General features: G+C 58.4%; 1 protein-coding gene across 1 annotated transcript in view; it reads right to left on the bottom strand.

Moving 5' to 3' along the window:
* CACNG4 (calcium voltage-gated channel auxiliary subunit gamma 4) overlaps positions 1-22,926 on the bottom strand; it is a 57,927-nt gene that overhangs the window by 4,174 nt on the left and 30,827 nt on the right. The window contains exons 2-3 of the mRNA XM_022589866.3: positions 8,129-8,212; positions 3,273-3,413 (exon numbers count right to left, since the gene is read on the bottom strand). Coding sequence (XP_022445574.1) covers positions 3,273-3,413; positions 8,129-8,212 — 225 coding nt within the window. The remainder of the gene's footprint in view (positions 1-3,272; positions 3,414-8,128; positions 8,213-22,926) is intronic.

The raw sequence follows: 22,926 nt of genomic DNA, 5'->3' as shown, positions 1-22,926 counted from the left end.
TCATTCCACACACACATGAGTAAAACTGTGATGAATTCCTTGAAGTGAACCTGCTGCCTCACTGGGTGTGTGCATTTAAAAACAAACTTTTATTTGGGGGTAATTTTAGATTTATTGAAAAGGTGTGAAGTCAGTACAGAGAGAGCCCCTTTCCAACTCCCCGTTCCGTTTTCCCCCATTAACTTCCTATGTTACCATGTACATTTGTTACAACCAGGAAGCCCACCTGGTGTGCTACTATCCATTTACCTTCCAGACTTTCCTCGGATCTCACTGGGGTCTCCACTAATGTCCTTTTTCTGTCCCACGATCTCGAGTTGTGCGTAGTTGTGTTTGAATTCAGAGTCCCAGCTCAAGCACCCTCCATAGAGGCACAAAATGTCTCATCAGCCTATAATTCATTTGCCAGTCTGGGAGGTGAAACCCACGACTGTGCTTATGATTTTCTCTCGTTATAAGTGAGGATGAGCAGAGCCGAGCTGCCTGGGTTTGAATCTTGGTTCTACCAACTGTCATCTCTGGAACTTTATGCAAATTACTTACCTCTCAGGGTCCTCACATGCAAAGTGGGAATGCCAGTGGCACGCACTACGCTGGGTGGGTGTGTGGATTCAACGAGCTAATGCATACAAAGCACTGCGCCCAGCACACCGAGAGCATGCTTTGAGTTCTATTACAGTCTATTGTGTTTTATCGTAATGTGTCGTATCATCTATGCCCTGCCCGGGTCCTCTGTCCATCTTCCTACTGCACCAATCCCAGCGTGGATGGGTTAGAGTATTTCCTGCTAAGGGCTCAGCGATCCAGCTGTAGGTCTGGACTCCTCACCCCTTCCGCTGTGCTCCAGAAGAGCCCCCACTGACACGGGTTTTCACAATCACGGTTTGCTTCCTTCCGCCCCTCCTCCCCTGCCTGCTGGCTTTGTCTCTCCTTCCCCTATTCTGCACAAGCCATAAGAATGTAAATCACACCCCAACTGATTCCACGTTCCCAAAGAAGTTACGGGCGTCCTCTTCTGACTCTCCCAGCTTTTAGACCATACTTCTCCTGAGGCTCCAATCATTTTCCACCTAGAATTATTCACGGCCTGTCTCACCTCACTGCCGGGCCCTGCGCGTGACTCTGGGTCTGTGCTGCCTTGGCCCACGATCAGGGCTCCTTGATCCGGGGAATAAACGGGGACCAACGAACAGCCCCTTGCTTGCCTGCATGGCCATTGTGTTTCCTCGCTGCCACGTCCTCTCCTCTGTGGCTAGACCTGTGCTTTCAGCTGAGTGTCTCTGCGCCCCGGGCTCCACAGCCCCTCTGGAGACCCAGGGCATCTGGAGATGCCTTTGAGAAGGTTCCTCCGGGGGGAGCAGGCAGTGCAGGGGGCAGCACGCTTTAGAGGCTGACAGCCCTGGGCTCAGCCTGTCGTTGCCGCCGGGTGACTTCAGGGAAACCGCCTGGGCCACGTGACCACCTCCTCAGGAGCTGGGGTGATGGGGGTGCACTCGTGCAGCATTGGCACTGGTGTTAGTGGAAGTCTTCTTTCCTTCCTCGGGAAAGGAAAGGGGACAGGATTCAAACGCCACAGCAGGATTCAAGTCCACACCCTGAGCAATCTGCCTGCTTGGAGGAGGAGAGAGAATGGCGTGTGTCCCTGTCTTCCTGCCTTGCCCCCGTTCTGGGCTAAGGTGAGGAGAAGGGACAGGACAGGGACCTGGCCAGGAAGGAGCATCCTGCTTCTTCCTAAGGAGATCCTCCTTTCCAGCACACGCTCACAGTCACTCACGCACACACTCTCTCACACGCACACACACGCTCACAGTCACTCACGCACACACACTCACACGCTCACACGCACACACACACACACACACACTCTCCTCACTCACATGAATCCCCCGCAGATGCACACACACATATATTTACTGCACTGGAAGGAGACAAAGACTGAAGTGGGGCGGGAGAACAAGCGCAAGAATGGCAGCCAGGAGCCCTGAGATTCTGAGTCCGTCCCTGAGTGGCTGTGGCCCGCAGTTCCGCGATGCAAACGGCAGTCACCTTCCTTCTCCAAGAGGAGCCATGAGAAGAGATGGGGATGAGATGACCTCTGCGGACTTACATGGGCCGCGCACCTCGCAGGCCCCTTCCTGGGCCAGTGAAGGAAGCCCGGCCCGGTGACTGGGAGCCTCACTGTCACCCTCACGGTGCCACTGGGCTGATTCAGGGTTCAGAGACCAGGCACAGGGACGCTCGCTCCACTCAGCCTTACAGGTCCGGTGTGAGAAAAAGGCTCTTTGAAAGCGAGAACGCCATTAGGACCGTGCAAGGAGCTTTGATGACAATTCAGGAAAGGGCTGCGGGCGGAGCTCTGTGACATTTCTCACGCGGATTTACTGGAACGAGGCCTGGGAAGTCAGCTGCTCCAGCCCTGCTGCACCGTCATCTCCATCCCGCCGGGCTGCCCGGAGTCTTGAGGACGCCACTGTCCGAGCTTTGCCCCTCAGACGCCCCGCCAAGCCCCCAGCCCCAGCTACTCAGGCCACTGGATTCTCCCCTGGACCAGGCGTGAGCACTGACGCCCCTCCGGCCTGCAGCGCGCCGTCCGCGGCTAGGCTCAGAGGAGCGACCATGTTAGGCCATTTCGGACCCACTGGGCAGGGAGTGGGTTGCTCTCACCCACAGCTCTGGGGGGCGCAGAGGTGCTGTTGCCCGTCTCGGAGCCGGGAGACTCGGACAGTCAGGGTGGGCAGGTGGGGCTCCGCCCCACGCCCCCCTCGCTCACTCCGCCCCCAGGCACGCTGGGCTCCTGCCCCCTTGCCGGCCCTGTGCGCCTCCCCTTGTCTTCACCGGCTCAACTCCTTCAGGCCTTGGCTTCTGAGCGTCCCTCTGAGGCCCGCCCCGACCCCCAACTCTGCCAGGCTCCCCAGGAGGGGCTTGTAAGGCACCAGCGCTGCCCCTGTGGCCTTCTGCACACCTGGACTAGTTATTCTTATTTTTAATTGAGGTGAAATTCCCGTAACGTAAAATTAACCCTTTAAAGTGCACAATTTAGTGGCATTCAGTTCACGGTGTTGTGCAACCACCCCCTCTGCTCGTTCCAGAACATTCTCATCGCCCAGAAGGAGACCCCATACCTGTTAAGCAGCTGCTCCCCACTCCCTGCCCGGCGCCCCACACTTCGGACCTGCGTCACCCACGGCGATGTTATGACCTGCCCCCCGTCATCCCCACCGCACGCCGCAGACGAGCGCTCTGTGCAGCGGGGACCAGAGCGGACGGCTCACCTGCAGCCACAAAGAGGATGCCGGCGCTGAGGACGATGTTGTTCTTGCGGCTGTGGAGTCTCCCGGCGCCAAGGCAGAGCCCGCCGAGCAGCAGGAGGGCGGCGCTGAGGATGGGGAAGGCGCTGGAGGCGCGCACGAGGCCTGGCCGGCGGGAGACACAGAGAGGGCCGTGGGGCTGGCCATCCTCCCGGCCCGGCCACGGGCGTCGGCCCCGAGGCTCTCAAGGGCCTTCCGCTGACTTTGAAGATTCCCATCCCGCCCTGGAGACCCCAGGTGGGTAGGGAGCTGGGTGGGGGTGGGGCAGGGTGGAGGCCACCAAGTGATGGCCCCGGCCTGCTGGTCACTCCCCCTGGACGCCACATGGCCTGGAATCACATCTGCCCTCGTCTCAGACTCTCCCTGGATGTGGGCCCCACTTCTGCCAGCGGAGATCCCCTCAGCGCCACCAGGGAGGCCACAGCAACAGGCACGAAAACACTGTCAGACGGCCCGTCACAGCTCGCGGACATCGTCTCCGTGAAGCCTCCGGGATGCTGGAGAGTGGATCCGGATGGGCGGCCGAGGGCACGGGCTTTGCCTTTGGCGGGCCCGGGTACCCTGCTTTGTGACACGCTGGCTGTGTGGCCTTGGCCAAGGTGGGGCCTCCCTAACACTGGGTTTCCCTAGTAGTGGGATGCAGTTCATAACAGGCCTACGTCCAGGGTGGGTTCTGCACATCTAATAGGCTTATTTAGCAAAGGCCCTGCCCACAACACACACTCCTTAAGTGACAGCCTTGATCTCCCATTTCCGTCAACACCAGCGTCATCACCCCGGGAAGCTCCGGACCTCGTGAGGTCACCGAGGAGGGGGTGGCTGGACAGGGGAGCATGTCCATGGCCTGCGGGGTCCCACGGAGCTAGATCTGCAGCTGTGCACTGCCCAGCGGGGCGACCAGGGCAGCTAGCTTCAGACCACTTCACTCCCCTCTTTTACAACCTGGGGAGAGTAGTAATACCTACCTGTAGGGGTTGAATTGTGGCCTCCCAAAATCTATGTCCACATTCTAACTGCTGGTACCTATGAGTGTGACCAGGTTTGGAGAAAAGTCTTTGCAGCTGTAAGTTAAGGCTCTTGAGATGACACCGTCCTAGATCACGCTGGGCCCCAAGTCTAGTGACAGGCGCCCTAACATGAACAGGAAGCGACACAGCAGAAGAGCCCATGGGGAGAAGCCATGTGAGGATTGAGGCGGAGGAAAGGATGACACAGCTCAAGACAAGGATGCCGGGGCTGCCAGAGCTGGAAAAGGCAGGAAAGATTCTCTGCTAGAGGCTTTGGAGGGAGCACAGCCCTGGCAACGCCTGAGTGAAGACGTCTGGCCTCCACTCTGTGTGAGGGTACCTTTCTGCTGTTCTAAGCCCCCCAGTTTGTGGTAATTTATTACAGTGGCCTTAGGAAAAGAACACACTACCTGCAAGTGCTGTGATGAGAATCTGATGGAATAAGGTACATCAGGCACTTAGTGCGGGTCCCCCTCCCTGAGCATCTGGCTGGGAGAGGAGGCGGGAGGAAGGGAAGGGGTACGTGAGCAGAACCCCGAGCTCGGCCTCCCAGCCCAGGAGAAATCCCGGCTCCGTGGACCTGGGGGCCGCCAGGGGACAGTGAGCTGGGGGCACCGGCAGGCCCCCCTCCTGAGCCAGCTGAGCTCGTTTGTGGCCTTTCAGCCTCTGAAGGCAGCGTTTGTCTCCCTGCTTGTAAGCCCGCCAGTGTGTGCCCTGCTGCACAGAGAGCGGCTTGTCTGGGGCAGTAAATGAAGCTCTTCTCTCCACCTCCCCCTCCTTCTCCCTCTGCCTTCTCACAGCCGCAGGTTTCGGGAGGAGGTTTCCTGTGGGCTTTTGAAATGCGCCTCTGATCCGTGCGGGGCTGGCAAAGGGGGACCGGGTCCCCCTCGATACCCTCGTTCTGCAGGTGGGTCAGAGGGGTTGCAGCGAGGGAAGCCTGGAGCCTCTAACATCTCCGAGTTCGGGCCTGGCCCAGAGCCGTCCATCCTGCCCGCGTAAGTCACGTGAGCACCGTCCTTTGCCACGTGGGCTCACCCGGAGCTCTAGACGTACAGGCACCAACCGCGGTGCAGGCTGGGTCTTGCACAGAGCGGGGCCGATGTCCAGCCCACGGCCCTGTGGCTACATCGAGCCCTGGCAAGGATCTGTGTTTTTGCCCAGAGGGCGGGCATCTCCTCCTCACTCGCCCTCAGGCTCGCCGTGGGCTCTCAGCAGCCCTGACACCAGCACTCTGGGGTTAGCACAGAAACCATGCGCCCAACCCGAAATGCGGAGCCTGGAGAAGGGGCACCAGGCCCAGGGCAAGAGGGACGGGAAGCCCTGAGGCCAGCGGGCTCAAGAGAGAGAAACGGCAGGGAATCAGGGAAACTCAGGCCGGATGGCCGTGGCGACCGTGGCCTTGTTCTGTCCTGGAATGTTGCCCACTCCCTCTGGCTCCCAGCTCACAGGCACCTGCACTCTGGGGCTCGATTTCAGGGCCAATTCTCGCTGTTTCTGCAGCCCCTGAGTGGAAAACCACTTCCCTGATGGAGAGTCAGCTCTGCCTTCCCCCCCAGCAGCCGAGATCACAGGCCCCAAAGCCATCACCCCTTCTCTTCCTTGGGCTCCTGAGTGAACCCCGCTGGCTCCCCACGGTGCACAAATGAGGAAACATTTCCTTCCCAAATGAGCTTTGATGGCTGATGTGCAGTTGCCATCATTCTATTTGGGAAAATCGCTGCTGGGGCCCTCCCAGCCCTCACGCCCTGCCCCGGGGCACCGCTGGTGGGGTTTGAGGACAGCAGGAGCCTGAAGCTGGATTGGTGAGCGTGCAGCACATGCTCGGTTTGCCCCTCCTGGCCCTGGGACCACCTCTCTCCGTCCTGCTCTGGGCCCTGGGAGGCTGACGCCAGGGACCGGCTCATCGGGGTCCCTCGACTCCGGCTTTGGGAGGAGAGTGCAGGGGAGACGGTTATTCCCCTGGCTTCCTTCCTGCAAATGAGGACGAGGATAAGGTGGCTGCGCTCTGTCATAAAGGCCACAGCCCCTGCCAGGAGGCCTGTCCTTACAGCTTCCCTGGTGCAAGCGTCCATACCTGCCTCTCCCACCTGTTCAGGCCGAGGGCTGTAAGGGGTCCTTCTGTTGCTAGCCGCGGTGTGTTCACTGCCCCTTGTAAGTTTCCCTTAGCCCCGCCCACAGCTCTGTAATTAGTCCTTCACTAAATGCCCTTCCTTCATCCCATCCGAGCGTCCCCTCTGCTTCCTGCTGGGACCCCAGGAAGCCGCATCGTCTGACCTCTGGGCTGATGTGCCATGAGGCCCATCCAGAAAGAGATCCCAGCGCTCTGGGGACCATGAAGGGGAAGGGCAGGGGAGTAAAGAGGCAGAGCCCGCGCCGATTAACCTTAGGCAAGTTCATGTGGGAAGTGGGGAGGGAATGGCGTGTTCCTCCAGGAGCTGCTTCCGCACAGTCCCAAGGTGGCCAGGTTAGCAAATCTGCCCTCAGAGCCTCAGGGACCATCTGACTGCCCTGGGCCGGCAAACAAGGGGAGGTCCTGTGTCAGGGCTGGCTTTCACCAGCAGCCGCCCCAGATGGCTGTGCAGGCCACGCACCATGCAACTCACAGAGTGTAATGTATACGCTAGTCTATGCAAATGACATCCCTTGAGTTGTGCAGTGTGCAACCTGCACAACCATCTGTGGCGGCCCTATGGACTATCATTTGCTGGGTTCAGTGGTGGCCCGCAGAAAGCAGAGAGTACAGGCGTGAGGAAGGGGAGAAGGTGAGGGAGGAGGGATGGGAGGCAGATCTGGCTACATTATTCCAGGTTCCGGGCCTGACGCTGCCCCAGGCTGCAGGGGAACCGCACGCTGTTCTATTTCACTAGATGACTCAGAACCAAAATCCTTTCTCTTAGAAAAGAACGATCCATAAGCAGGTGCAGAGTGAAGCGTGCTCCCTCTGAGCACACTGGTATCGATTCTCCATAAATGAAGCTGGCCTGAGCCCCTAGGGGAGCCGCTGGGAGCAGCTCTGCCTGCGTCTTGGCTAATGCAAAAGGGGAAAATGACTTCAAAACGGTGCCGTTTTTTCCATTTCCAGGTTCCTCCCCAGGCTGAGGCTCCATCCTTTCTCCCAGGGAGGTGCCCACGGACGAGATCTGGATTTAGGGTGCGGGACAGGGTTTGTCCTTGGAGTTCCGGGTTCCAGTCCGGGGGCCAGCCCCACTGCAGGACCCGGGCAGGGGCAGCTCATGGGCTCTACCAGTCTGTGCCGGAGACACTCAGGGCCACATACCCGAGGCTGGTCCCACCACTGTCCTCACGTTCTCCCACAGGCTGCCTGGCACCCAATGGCTGTTTCAGCGCGTGACTTAATCTGATTTTTCAAGACTAGAATGCTGGGTGGGGGTGGGGAGGGTGGGCAGGTCCAGGGCTGGCCGGGCTGTGTGCTTGGGGTGGCACAGCCCCCAGGATGCCGGGCCCGGGCAAGCCTACGTCCTGACCTCTGGACCGGACACAGCAATCAGTTCCTCTGAAGACAGCGGCCCTGGGGAGCAGGGATTCCCCCACCCTGCTCCATCTTCCCGGGCCGCACCCGGGCGTGGTCCTATCAGCCAAGCAACTCCCCCGGGACACCCAGCACATCACGGCAACCTTGAACGACACTCCATCCTCCGAGCTAACGATTCGGAATCAGAAAGGGAGTGAGGGCAGCACCCGGGGACCAGCCCCCTCCGCCCCCACGGGGCCCACCTTCCTCCCCCGCAGCCAGCTGCCCACCACCGGCCCCCGCTCCACCCACAGAGGAAGCGAAGGACCCTCGGCACTCACGCAGGAGGTACTCGGAGCTGTCGTGGTCGTAACCGTTGTCCTCTGGGAAGTGGTTGATGCGGAAGCAGTGCCCTTTATAGACCCCTGCAGGGAGCGAGGGGAAGAACGGTGTAAATGTTCCGTGGGCTCCACGTCCTTTCTCCCCAGACTCGCTGGCCGGGTGTGCCTGGCTCTGGGCGTGGAGGGCACAGAGAAGGACCGCCCAGCGGGGGACGCGCCCCAGGCTGACCGCGTCATTACGGTCCACGTCTGGACACCCGCGAGAGGGAGGGGCACCAGGACACAGGGACAAGAGGCCTCAAGCAGAGCATCCTGGGCCAGCAGGGCCCAAGGGGACTGCGGAGCCAAGGCTTGAAAGGTGACAAAGACCTTCCCAGCGGGATGGGGGAGGGGCCGGCCAGGCAGAGGCGGGGCTGTGAAGAGGCAGGGCTGGGGCCGGCGGTGTGTCTGGGGAGGGTGGGAAGTCCAGTGCAGCCAGAGGTGAGAAGGACACGTGCAGGGAGAGGGGCTGTGGGCCAGGATGCGATCTGCCGCCCACCTCCCTGCAGCAGTGTCTGTCTGTCTGTCTGTCTTCCCCTCTCCCTCGAGCACACAGTTATGGTGAATCCCTCCTACGTTACAGGCCGAATCTGCACACGGTCGGCAACATGACTGTAATCCCCTCACTCGGTGTGATAGAAGGAAGAGAAACTCCCGGAAAGGCCCAGGCCCTCTCCTGCCTGGTCTCCCTCCCCGCTCGGAGAAGTGGCCTTCACAGGATACCCTGAGTAGTTTAGTGACGGCAGGAGGACCGCCCAGCCCTCCCTTCTGGAATCTTCTGCCAGCTCTCCCAGCGCCTGCTCCCCTGCAGTGTGGGCGTGCGCAGTGCAGAAGTGGACGCGGGTCGGGGGACACAGGGTGCCGGGCTCTGTCCTGCCAGCCCCCGCACGCCCAGGCCGGGCCCCTGGCCCTACAAGGAGCTCGTCCTGGCCCCCACGCGGGCCCGCCTGCTTTCAGCTGGAGGCCGTCCTCGTTTTGCAGCTGCTGCTCAGCGGCTCGCTGACCCTCCCACATCCCGGCCAGACCTCCTGGTCGGGCGCACGGTGCAGGCAGCAGGGCCCGCGCCAGGCCAGCCTCCGTCCCCGTCCCTTCCATGGAGAAGGGCCTCGACGAGCTTGAGGGCACCTTCAGCGCCTCCCGTTTACCAGTCAGCTGCCCCCCAGCCTCCCCTCAGCTAGGCCCATGAGCTGCTGCCTTCAGAGAGCTCAGGGGCTGGTCTCCAGGCCACTGCTGGGCAGGCTGGGTTTGGTTAGGGACAGTGGGGGACAGTCTGAGGGTGTCAGAGGTGGCGCCTTGAGTGGGGTACGCTTCCACAGTGTCGTCTGAGCCGGGTCAAGCGTGAGCGTTTTAGGTACCTGCCTCAGTCTCCTGCTCTGGAGAATGGGGACAACCACAGGCCTCATCTAGGGATCTCAGGAGAGTCATGTGAGACGATACTGAAAGGCACTTCGACGATTCTTGGCCTGCGCTGATGGCTCAGGGGAGATTTGCTGCTTTGGGACCCAGATATCACCCACCCTTTGCTCCGTGGCTCTTACTCTTTGGTGGAGAGCCATGAGTACCTGTGAGCGAGAGGAAGGAGCCCCAGGGCAGGCTGGTGTCAGGGTGGCCAGCGCGGGGCTGCACCCCAGATTCAGGAGTTTCGTGGAATGCCGAGCAAGCGTCTTCCAGGCGTGGGTGGGCGAGGTAGGGCCCTCTGCCCTCCTTCCCTCTCCCCCTGCACACTTTTGGGGCTACTTTATGGGCCTAAACAAAATCACCAAGTCCCCCACGCTTGTGGGAACAGTCAAACATTAAGAGGCTGAACAAGAAGTAAATAATCTGTCTTCAGAGTTGATTTCCAGGGGTCAACAGTCGGCTGTGCGTCTTCCCACGTGTGCACATGTGTGAGGCTCCCCCTGTTTTTTAAAAATTAATCTTAATATAGTAGATGGGTGAAAATAAGGTGCAATTATACCCCAATAAAGATGTTAAAAAAATAAAAATAAAAAAAAAATAAAAATTAATCTTTTTCCTTGGAGGTAATTGCAGACTCACACGCAGTTGTGAGAAACACTGCAGGGAGATCCCATGTTCCTTCCACCAGGTTTCTCCAGTGAGAACATCCCAGCCAGGATCCTGACATTGCTACAGTCAGGAACATTCTGCCACCTGGAGGACCCCTCGTGTTGCCCTTTTATAGCCACACCCACCTCGTCCCGGTGCCCAGGCTCTGACCCCGACGCAGGGCAACCACTAAGATGATCTCCTTTTGCACAGTTTTGTCATTTCCAGAAGGTTCTATAAGTGGAATCTTACAGCGTGTGACCTGTCGGGCCTGGCTCTCTCACTCAGCGTAATTCTCTCGAGATTCACCGAGTTGTGGTATCGATAGTTTGCTCCTTTTGACTGCTGAGCGATATTCCACAGCACGGATGTACTACAGCTCATGACAGCTGGATTTGCGCCCAGCTATTGCACCTGTGGTTTCCAGCTATTTCCAATAACGCTGCTATGAACAGGTTTGGGGATGAACCTAACTCTTCATTTCTCTGGGCTAAATGCCCAGGAGAGTAATTGCTGGGTGACGTGACAGCTGCGTGTTTGTTATAAGGGACAGCCAAGCTGGTTTCCAGGATGGTTATATCCCTTATTTTGCAAAAGGAATAATACAATACACTTTACCCTGCAAACTACTTTTTTCATGTAATAATGTATACACACTTCTCCAGGTCAATACCTATAGATTTTAAAAACTTGTTTGTTTTTTTTTTTTGTTTGTTTGTTTGTTTTTGCTATACGCGGGCCTCTCACTGTTGTGGCCTCTCCCGTTGTGGAGCACAGGCTCCGGACGAGCAGGCTCAGTGGCCATGGCTCACGGGCCCAGCCGCTCCACGGCATGTGGGATCTTCCCGGACCAGGGCACGAACCCGCGTCCCCTGCATCGGCAGGCGGACTCTCAACCACTGCGCCACCAGGGAAGCCCAAAACTTGTTTGTTTTTAATAAAAAAAAAATAATAAGTTGATACTAATCCAAAAGTTGCTGACAGCCTTAGAAGGCAATAGCACAGGGACCAGGGCAGCGAAGGCAACGGCACGGGGACCAGGGCAGCGAAGGCAACAGCACGGGGACCAGGGCAGTGAAGGCAACAGCACAGGGACCAGGGCAGCGAAGGCAACAGCACGGGGACCAGGGCAGTGAAGGCAACGGCACGGGGACCAGGGAAGTGAAGGCAACAGCACAGGGACCAGGGCAGCGAAGGCAACAGCACGGGGACCAGGGCAGCGAAGGCAACGGCACGGGGACCCCCAAGGCAGTGAAGGCAACAGCACAGGGACCAGGGCAGCGAAGGCAACAGCACGGGGACCAGGGCAGCGAAGGCAACAGCACGGGGACCAGGGCAGCGAAGGCAACAGCACGGGGACCCCCAGGGCAGCGAAGGCAACAGCACGGGGACCCCCAGGGCAGTGAAGGCAACAGCACGGGGACCCCCAGGGCCGCGAAGGTTTTGCTGCACCACTGATGATGCTAAAACGATGCTTCGCCAGAAGCCGCATGTTTACATATTCGATCGGAAAAGAAAGCAGGTTCTGAAACTAGCTTGCATGTAGACACGTTAGTTCCAAATGCCCTTCCAATGTATTTTGCGAACCTCCACTCTGCATTTAGGGTGATAGTTTCTATTTGATAGAAACTGTAAATAGGGATCACACTGCCCAACATATTAACAGATTTCCTGACACATTCTTTTCAGTGGCTGCGTAACGATGCGCAGTCCAACTATACGATAGGAAGAGACATTTCCCTTTCTTGGGGCCGTGTGTACACACGACGGATCCCGCCGCAGGGCGTTCTGCTCTGAGCGTGCTGATAGCGCGCTCTCCCGCGTCCCCCCCGCCCCTCCTCTCCTCTCCTAACTTCTCTCCACTCCTTCTCCACACCAAGCTCCTGTGCACAGACTGAAGGAACAAGCATTGCCTTGGGTTAAACTGTTTCCCCCCTGCACACACACCCTGCAACACCCCCCCAGAAAACTCATGTTGGAGTCCTGACCCCTGGTCCCTGTGAATGGGACCTCATTTGGAAACAGGATCTTGAAGATGGAATCAAGTTAAGATGAGGCCACACTAACTTAGGGTGGCCCTAAATCCAATGACTGGTGTCCCTATAGGAAGAGGGAAACCTGGACCCAAGGGAAAAGGCCGTGTGAAGACAGAGGCAGAGGTTGGAGTGATGCGTCTACACGCCGGGAGATGGCAGGGATCGCGGGCAACCAGCCAGAGCTAGGAAGAGGCAAGGAAGGAACAACGTACCCAGAGTCTCAGAGAGGGCAGGGCCCTGCCGACACCCTGATTGCGGACTTCGGGCCTCCAGAACTGTGCAACAACCGTATTCTGTTGTTCCAAACCTCCTGGTTCGTGATGGTCTGTTCCAACAGCCCCAGGACGCTGACACAGGAGCGCTGCTGTGTGAGAGGAAATGCAACACGCCTCGTTCGCTCACTGGGGGCCAGCCTTGCAGGAAGGCAAACAGATGTGTTGGCCCTTCCTGCTCCTCTGTCAGTGGCAGGGGCCCACACGCAATGTTTGGGAAGCTGCGTGTACTGCATCCGCAGAAGCATCTTCCTGTTGCAACGAGACACGTGCAGTCTCTCAGGCTCACGCTTCCAAAGCCCCTGGAGCAGGTTCCCCACCAGGGACTCGAATCCTCTCCCTGTCCCCTCCAGCTAGCGACAGGGACCTCGCCACCTCCCAAGGCATATTCTGTTTCCAAACAGCTTTAACTTCAAGTTCCTGAGAGGTTGTCCGCCTCCACAAAACCCTATCCACGGGTATTACTTATAATCCCTGGGAATAAAAGAACCCATCCTCTGTCGTGCATCAACCCTTCAAGCCACTGAAGAGAGGAACTGTATCCAACAGGATGAAGGACAAGCTAGTTTTCCAGCCATCCAGGGTTTGCACAAAAAGGGAGGCCCAAGGTCGAGGACGAGAGGAGGCTGGCAAGTTGCCAACAGTCGGGACCAGACGCGTCCCCCGGCCCCAGTCTGAACAAGTGGGGTCTGCGGAGGAGTGGGGCACCTCGAGTAGAGAACGTGGGTGTGTCCCCTAAACGAGCATCCTCTCTAGGTCAACTATCCCCATTTACTTTATTTATTTATTTATTTATTTATTGCAGTACGCGGGCCTCTCACTGTTGTGGCCTCTCCCGTTGCGGAGCACAGGCTCCAGACGCGCAGGCTCAGTGGCCATGGCTCACGGGCCCAGCCGCTCCACGGCACGTGGGATCTTCCCGGACCGGGACACGAACCCGTGTCCCCTGCATCGGCAGGCGGACTCTCAACCACTGCGCCACCAGGGAAGGCCTCCCCATTTACTTCAGCCGTTTCTTTATTGATGCTTCCAAGACCCTTGTCCAGCCCTGTCCCCTGCCCTGGGTCCGCCTAGGAGCACAGCCCTGCCTCTCCTCTTCTCGGGATCCTGTGCTTCTGTTCTCGGGACCTGCTCTTGCTGGACTCAGCCTCCCAGGATTTTTTCATGAGAGCGGCCTCACCTCCCCCAACCTGTTTTTGTCGAGTGGAGTGTTTAGTCCGAAGGACTTCACATCTATCCCTGTCAAATTTAATTTTGTGAGTGTTGGCCTCAAGGCATTTAATAGGGGAGAAAATTAATGGCTGATGTGAGCAGCAAGAGAGAGCGCCATTTCCAATCCATTGCACACGTGCTCTCTTGGTAATTGGGCCACTTGCTGCGTTATCTGCTAAGTGATGAGCTTCGTTGGCTAATTGTGAGATCCCAGATGGACCACACCGCGGGAATACCGCAGCGCTCCCGGGGTCGTGGCCTGTGCTCCCGGGGACACGGCGGTCCTCTCCCTTTGCGGGTCAGGGAACCACTGTGTGAAGAGGCTTCTTGAGACACATGGCCCCAGACGCGTTACTTCTTCATCTGTTAAAGCTCGGGAACTGGGTCCAAAGGAGTCCCTCCTGCTCTAAGATTCTAGGACCATTTTGTGGGCAGATGTTAACATATCCATTCATCTACATACATCATACTAGAGGTATTTCTCTAAGCCTAGGAAACATCTGGAAAGAAATATCCTAAAAGGTGTCCACTGTTTCATTTCTCGGTGAATTCAGATTTTCCTCTTTACATTTTCTCTGTAATTTCTAAATTTTCTACAGTGTCTGAAAATGAACCAATGAGGTTTATCGAAAGAAAGAAAAGAAACCGGATCTTTGACTCCAGGGAAAACGTGGCGCTGTGTCTGAAGTGACCGCAGGGCCGCCCAGATGTGGAGGCTGGTGAGTGGCGGGTGACCCGTCGGGGGGACATGTGTGTGGGTGACCTTTGGCCCCCGTGGGTGAATATCCCCACTGCTTGCCTCTGGGCAGTGATGGTTGTGCCCTGGGGTTACGCCCTGGTAGACCGCGAGGACTCAGGCGGTGACGGGCATGTAGGACTTTCAGTGCTAAACCCAGGAAAGTCGTAGGCAAACCGGGACGAGCTGGTTACCCTGCGAGTCATTTCAGGGTGTGACATAAGCCTCCATAACAGGCCACCTCAGAGGTCGGTCGCCATTAGGGGAGCGCTGGAGCAAAGGATGTTAGACGGTGACTTGCTAAGAATGGTGTCTTTGTGTAATCCCTTACGGCGGCTGGCAGAGCGCTTCCACAGGCACGACCTTGCCTGTTCCTCACAGACGCTGAAGCAGCGCTGGCCCCGGCTGAGCGTGCATGGGCCCCCTGGGGCCCACCCCTCACGTCTCTGCCCGCCTTTACTCCAGCCCCTCAGAGCAGCAACCAGCTCCCTGGGGTGTCGCCTGCCGGAACCTCGATTCAGCCGCTCCAGTTGCTCCTTCCTTTTTGGCCCGCGGCACTGGGTAGGTCGCCCGGGGCAACTGCACACACACACTCACTCGCTTGTGGAGCTGGAGGTTTGGGGGCGAGGCCCCGGCCCCGGGGTGACCTTGGTGCAGGAGGATGGCGGCCGGTGGATAGGCGTTCACATTCTACCTGCTTCTGGGGGTGGGTCCCAGCAGGACCAAACCAGTGATGGTCAGCTCAGGGCTGCCCCTCACACTGCCTTTCCCTCTACCTGGGTTCCCTCTCCCACCCTCCCACAGGCCCGCTCCCCAGGATGGCCACCCGGGACACCCTGCCTGCACACAGGCCCTGGCTTGGGCTTAGATGAAAGCTGGCCCATCAGCCCATCTCATCTTTGTAAAAACACACCTTTGAAGATGCAAGAAAGAGGTGTAGAGATGTCACAAGCCCTGCTTTCCCAAGCCCTGGGGCAGAGGCCCAGCTCTGAGCACTAGGCCCTACCTTAGGCCGTAAAGGAGACGTCTCCGCCTCGTCTTAGAGAAGAGGAGGCTCGGGGCACCCATGGCAGAGCAGCTGCTGGAATCCGGCTCCTGACGTCTCACCACGTGTTCTTCCCAAGCGCCCGATGCCCACGCCCTTCCAGGAATCCTCGCGAGTGCCAGAAAGGTCTCTGATGCAGTGTGGGTCCTCCCCAGATACATCAGGGAGTGAAGCCAGGTAACAACTGCGAGTGCTGGGTTAGCTTTAAGGCAACCGCTTCCCCGACAGTGAAGCAGGAGGCAACTGGCGTCCCCAGACTTTGGAAGCGGCAGCTCTGGGCGGCAGGGCGGGCGGAGGCCTGGTCGGCAAGGCCCCTTTGTGCTCCAGGACGGGTGAACGAACGTGAGTCGAGTTGGCCCCCTGTATGGGTTTCCAGCTGTGCCGTTTCAGGGGGAGATACGGTCGGACAGCAGGGGAGGGATGTGAGGCATTTTCGATCCTGGGCTCTTGTCCCGGAGTTGAGGCCGAGCTCAAAGCCGAGGTCGGGGCTCCGGTGTGAGGCCCGCGTCCGGGAACAGGTACTTCTGCAGCATGGGGTGTGGGGAGTGCTCAACTCGTGACCTCAGAACATCCCTGTCATCCCCGGTCAACAGAGGAATGGGAAAGCCCAGACGAGGCCCGGCTGCTGGTGAAGGCCACCCAGACCGGAGGAGGAGGTAAGGGTGAGAACCCCGTGTGGACCAAGCGTTCCAGCAGCCTTGTTCGAATCATCTTATGTGTGGGAAATAATCAAACTACATGAAGTATTCTAAGTAGCTATCAGTTTGGACTTTATAATAATTCGAGGTGGCCGTGCCCTAACTGGTCCAGATCAGGGAGGTCTCACTGGACCCGAGTCAGACTGTCCGTACCAGCTGCAGCCCTGGTCCAAGGCCAGACGGACCAAGTCCGTGTCTCAGGTGGGCCGTGGGAGGAGCTCAGAGCCCGCCTGGGCCTGCACTCCTCCCGTGTTTCCCCAAAGCTGCCCGGCCCCTGACCCTAAGCCCCCATGGGGACAGCCCGGCAGGCCTGGAGGCCTGTGTGTCTCCAGGAGGGCACAGGCCTTCCAGGAAGGACCCAGGGCTCTGTGGAGGAGGTGGGGGGCTGAGGGGTACAGGGCTGGGCTGACGGGAGAGGAGGGGAAGGGACAGTGTTATCCTCAGGGTAAGAATAACATCAAGAGTTCACTTAGCACCTGTATGGCCAGGCACTGTTTAAGCACCTGACATCTGTTAACTCACTTGGTCTTCATACTAACCCTGTGACGCAGAGACGATTACTGACACCATTTGCTACCAAGTGCCCGAGCCAGGATTCGAACCGGGGCCGCCCGCCCAGCTCCAGAGTCCGGGCCCTGACCCTCCCACACTCGGGAGGCAGAAGGGCATGGCGTGGCCTCAGGGCTACGGGTAGTTCTGATTGGCTGCAGCGTGACTGGGAAACATGGGTCCTCGACACTCTTCATTGGTGGGAAACCTGTTCTTCCAGAGTCTTGGGCTAAGGGCACTGGCTCAGGTTCGAGGCTGGGTTACCCTGCACTGGAAGTGGCGGTTCTCCAGAGCGGGACCCTCCGGTCAGGGCAGAGGTCAGGGAGAGGTGGAGGAGGGTGCGAGGGCACAGCTTGGCTATGGTGGCAGCTCGGGGTTTCCCAGAGGTGCTGATCTGTACAGAGGGGCGCTACTGGGCTCCGTATACGCAAAAGGGCAGAAGCGGACAGGCAGGCCGGCCTCATGTTCTGGAACCCTGGGTGGCCTGGCCTGCGGGGACAGCGGCCATGGGGATGCAGCGGCAGAAGAGGCCGGGGTGCGGTGGAGGTCCCGCAGGGAGGCCGTGGAGATGGGACCTAACCGCACAGCCGCCACGAGGGCGACGGGGTGGGAAGGCTTGAGGGGCAGCCTCTCCTGAAGGGAGCTGCCTGGGTGAGGGCGGCAGGCAGGCGCGAGAGGAAAGGGCAGCCCGGGACAACGGCGAGCCGTGCGCTGTCTGGGGGAGACCCTGGCTCCTGGTCTTAGATGTGTCTGCAGACGAGGGACCGGAGCCCAGGATGGAAGTGACCTCGACCATTCCAGCACAGACAGGCAGGGTGGCTGTCGTTACAAAGCGCCACAGACGCATCCACAGCCTCGCGGTTCTGGAGGCCAGAAGTCCTAGAGGGAGGCGCGGGCAGAGGCGGTGCCTTCCCAGGGCTCTCTGGGGCATCCTCTGCACCACTGCCCGTCCTGAGCTCCTAGGGGCTCGCTGTCTACCGCTGGCACCCCTGGGCTTGTAGAAGCATCACCTTGATCTCTGCCTTCACCTGCACAGTGTTCTCCCTGTACGCCTGTCTGTCTCCAAATTCCCCCTTTTCACAAGGACACCACTCATATATGACCAGGACCCATGCTCATGACCTCATTTTAACTTGATTAGCCTCTATAAAGACCCTATTTCCAAACACAGTCACACCCCGAGGTACTAGGGTTAGGACTGCCACATACGAATTTGGAGGGGCTCAACTTGGCCTGTGACACCGGCTCAGGGGCAGACGCGACTGGCCAGGCGTCTGTGCCCCCAGCTGCCACCACAAAGCCAGGCTCCATGCCTCCCCGGCCCCGCCCCACCTCCAGCTCCCTGTAATTCCCCCTCTGAACACCCCCTCATCATCTCTCCGCTTCCATGCTTATCTCCAAAGAACCTCCTAATAACTGTGATTTCCCGGCTGGCACACGCTGGTGTTCTCCGGAGGGCTGGCCTCTCTCCAGCTGTAAGGCGGCAGGCTGTGGGAAGCCTCTCCCCCGGGCTCCTGCAGAGAACTGCCAGGCTTGGAGTGGCAGCGAGGGCTGGGCTGGACTTTCCTGGCGGAGCCTTAGCTCCCTGGCTTGCAAGTGACCCTGTGAGACCCTGTTAAGCATTATGACCTTATGCATTATGAAGTTCCTCCATCCAGCTTACATTTTTGAGCACCTGCTGAGTGCTAGATGCTGGGGACCCAGGTGTGGCAGAGGACCTGCTCACCCCTCTTCTTCCTGGACTCAGGGCTACACTGGATCTCTCAGCCTCCTTTGCAGGTAGATGGGCCATGGGACCCAGCTGGCCAATGGGAAGTGGGCGGAAGTGATAGGCGTCCTTCCTGGACAGGTGGGTGCACCTCTCCCTCTCCACGGCCTCCCCTGCCAGCTCAGGGGGTGGTGGAGCCACAAGACGGGCACAGCCCGGGTCCCTGAATCCTTTGTGGAGGAGAGCCATCCCCAAAGAGGATGACCCACCTTGCATCAAGGGCAGTAATCCACTTCGATTTCGTCTCAGACATTCTACGTTTTGGCGTGTTTCTGTTTCATAGATAATCAAGGAAAAGAGACAAGACAGGCGTGGTCTGAGCCGTCCTGGAGCTTTCCAGGTACACAGTCATCCAGTGACACCTGAGGACAGGGTCTGAAGGAGGCGGCCAGAGTTTCAGAGAGCACGCCATCCGAGGCCGCAGAGGAGAGGTCAGGAGAGCTTCTCCTCGTCGGGAGGATGGGAAATGTCTTTACCACCTTTGAGAGCGGAAGCGGGGCCTAACCCTAACCCTAGCCCATGCTGGTCAGAGCACTTTGAGAAGATCAGTTGTGGTGATGTGAAGGGTAAGTCTATACTTTTAAACTTCTCATTTCTCGGAGCTGCCTTCGGACCAGACTGTGGAGTTTGGGGAGGAGGCCCCGTGTCCCCTCCACGGCCAAGTGCTTGGGGTTCACAGCCTGCACAGCTGCTTTGAGCCCCAGTGCCTGGGACAGGTTTCCCTCGTGCTCTTTTCTCCTTTCTAAAGTGAGCTCATAGGTCACTGAAGGGCCTCGCTGCCCCTCTAGCATCTGTTTGGGGTCTTTGTTTGGCCGTAGACCTCGTGTTTTGTGTTTTTTTTTTTCCAATAAATTTATTTATTTTTGGCTGCGTTGGGTCTTCATTGCTGCACAGGGACTTTCTCTAGTTGCGGTGAGCAGGGGTTATTCGTCGTTGCGGTGCGCAGGCTTCTCACTGCAGTGGCTTCTCTTGCTGTGGAGCACGAGCTCTAGGTGCGCGGGCTTCAGTAGTTGTGGCACGTGGGCTCAGTAGTTGTGGCTCGTGGGCTCTAGAGCACAGGCTCAGTAGTTGTGGCGCACGGGCTTAGCTGCTCCGCAGCATGTGGGATCTACCTGGACCAGGGCTAGAACCCGGGTCCCCTGCATCGGCAGGCGGATTCTTAACCACTGCGCCACCAGGGAAGCCCCTGTAGACCTCGTTTATCCATTCAACCCTTTGCCCACTCTTCCATTTAATTCAGTATCCATCTACTGATGCCAGGCCCTGTGGGGGCCCAGAGGCACGGGTCCAGCCAGCAAGAACGCATCGCCTGGTTGGGGAGGTGAAGTGTCCACATCACCTCAGAATAGGGGGCTAGTGACACGTGCTATGGGGGAAGCCGCAGGTTCAGGGGGCTTCAGGAACGAGGGTTGGTGCTGGATGGGTGTCTGGGGCAGCTCGGGGGACGGGCTGCGTTCACACAGAGCTGAGGACGGAACGTGGCAGCTGGGGGTGGCAGCGAGGGGGGGGGCCCAGAGGTATGTTTGGGGAGTGAGCTTCCGGAAGAGAGCGTAGGCGCAGGGTGGGTGGGCTGAGGCTGAAGGAGCGGGTGGGCAGCAGTCACGGCGTGACCTGGATCACCCTGCGAGGGTCCTGGATTCAACGCCATAGGCTCTGAGGTGCCGCCGTGCCTTTCCCGAAGCTGGAAAAGTGTCCCCATGACTAACGCAGGGACCCCTTGGCCCTCACAGCCTGGCATGTCTCTAATTCTATTCCCAGCCCGACTTGGTGGAAATGCGACCTGTTACATTGGAGGGCCCCAGCCTGGGGCCTCTTGGGTGTCTTATTTTAGTCCCAGAGGAGCCAGGCTGCCTGGGAGATGCAGGCTCAGCTCCCCCCGGGATTAACAAGCGCTCCCTTCATCGCCCCCCTCGCGTTGCCGTGCCTGGGAGGAGGGGCACATTTAGACTTTGGCTCAGAGCCGGCAGCTTCCTGCAGCTGCCAGACAGACCGTGGCAGCCTCAGGACCCGCGCAGGCAGGAGCGTGGGCCGGGGGACCTCGGGTCAGCCCGCCTCACCCCTCACTCACCGTCAGTCATGAGGAGAGAACGTCTCAACTTGCATTGTGTCAGACCCAGCAGGGGAGAACGGGTTCCGCAGACACCTGGATCCACCCTCAGCTCCGGTCTGTAAGCAGGTGGCAGACAGGGGCTCCCTCTCTGAGATCCTTCCTAGCTTCCGCAACAGTCTAGGGGAGCCACTAGGTCCAAAGGGCGTTTCCCCCAACGGGACAATCGGAGTGGGGCTAGTGGAGGATTTGGGAGAGACGTCACCCTTGTCATCAGCAACACGAGCAAGATGGCGCCCGTTTCAACGGGGCTGGACCCCGGCTTAGTGTGCCCCGGGGGCCTGGGCTCTGTGGTGCAAGCTCCCGCCCCCAGGCGGTGGGGTTCACACAGAGACGATTTCCGTCCCCAAATTCCGCCTCTTTAAACCTGGAACCTAGAGATCATAGTCTGGTAAACAGAGGCATCTCCCGAGGTCCTAGACTCTACAGATCTTGTGCTGAGACAGGTGGGCTGGGGCAGGAGATGGGGAGAGAAGGGCGGGCCATGGCCTGGCACTCAGCCCATCCTGAGGCTCTGATGGACCCCTGGGGTATGCCCGTGGAGCCCCTTGCTCTGGGAATGGGTCTCTCACAGAGTGCCCCCGCACTTGCCAGTGGCTGCATCGCATGGCCCTGCCCCAGCCAGGGATCCTGGGCACACATCCAGCCCGAGCTGGACCAATCAGATGTACTCTCAGGGGTTTGGATTTTGGATCAGAAGCAGAGGAGACCCAAGGGCAAAGAGACTTTGGGGTGCTCACGAATAGGGAGTTCTTGGTGGTCCACGAGGCCACCTACGGAAGATTCTCCCCTTTTCAGTCTTGGCTGTTAATCTCGTTTAATCCCTTGGGACCCTCCACACACTCCCAGTAAAGTCTTCCTTTGGGATTAAGTCAGAAGAAGTTGGTTTTTTGCCTGCAGGAGAGCTTGACCCACAACAAGCCACACCTTCATCAGAGATTCCAACCCAGTTCTCGAGGGCCCAGGTCATACTTCATTCCTCAGGGCAGGTCTGTGATGCTTTTACGAGATGTGAAAATGACTGCAGGTCTCTGGGCGACCACGCAACCCCGGGGAGAGAGGGTAGAGGATACCGGGGGACAGCAATGCCGAGCGTCAGCCCTCAGGTTCCCACGTGGAAGCACGTGGCCTGTGAATTTCAGCCTGTTGAGATCACCGTCACCTGGGAAAACGCTCGCTGGGCCGGTCAGTTGGTCGTTTCCTTTCTCCTCGTCTGTGAAGTGGGATCCCCACAGACCTGGCGCCATTGCCTTGAGGAATAAGGGGAGAATGTGTGACCAGCACGGACAACGTTCCCATTCGTGGTGGCTTCTCCTCCATCTCTATAAAACAGAGCCTTCCTACCTGCTGGTGGCCCACGAACCAAGCCCTCGACCCAAGTCTCCTCCCACATACGTGCTGCTTTTTCAAGGAACGCCTGCTGTGAGGACCCCAGAGCCCCACCTCACAGCCCAGCTCCCTGGCGCTCGGCCGCAGGCGGGACCCCGGCCTCCCTCTCTCACCATCCGTGTCCCTTGTCTCACTCTCCAGCCTCACACCTCCTTCAACCCTTCGCTCCGGGGCTGCCAGGATTTTCCAGGCTTCCTGCCGAGATTCCTAATTGAACGGAGCCGGGGAGATTTCCCCGAGAGCTCGTTCTCTCTCCTAACACAGGGAAATGGGTGTGCACTTATTGTCTCTGTGATTTTTCTACTTGAATCTGCTTGATAACTGCTGCTTGGATGACATCTCAGTACCAAGGTTCAGGGTTTTTTCTTCTTGTTTCTTCCCTTTAATGAGCAAATATGAAGCTCCAAGGGGCAAAGCAGCTCGCTGCAGGTTGCAGGCTTTTCTGCGGTTTTGGCTCTGTGGATCTCTGGAAAGTTACGTTCCAATAACCTGAGAGTTTTAACTGAAGGGCTTGGGTGAGGGAAGGAGAATCATAGTGTGGAATTATAAACTTCTGGAAGGAACCCTTGGGACCATCTACTTCACCTTGTTCACTTTACACATAAAGAACCTGATGCCTGGAGAGACGAAGGGCCGTTTCTACGGCGACAGGCTGGTTGGTGCCAGAGTCAAGCCTAGAACCCTGGTCTCTGGACTCCAAGTTCAATGCCATTTGGCCCATAGCCCCCACTGCCTGCTCTGGTGCAAGGGTTCACAACCAGGGAAGACTTTGCCTTTCAGGAGACAATGTCTAGAGACAGTTTTGATTGTCAGAACTTAGCGGGGAGGGAGGATTGGTGCTACTGGCCACTAGTGGGTGGAGGCCAGGGACGCTGCTAAACACCCCACAGTGCACACAGGA

Source organism: Delphinapterus leucas, chromosome 19 (genome assembly GCF_059928025.1).
Source record: "Delphinapterus leucas isolate spDelLeu-1000000601 "Yukka" chromosome 19, BTC_Dleu_Yukka2, whole genome shotgun sequence".
NCBI lineage: Eukaryota > Metazoa > Chordata > Mammalia > Artiodactyla > Monodontidae > Delphinapterus > Delphinapterus leucas.
Note: the sequence above shows the minus strand (reverse complement) of the source record. Positions and strands in the feature narration are given on the sequence as shown.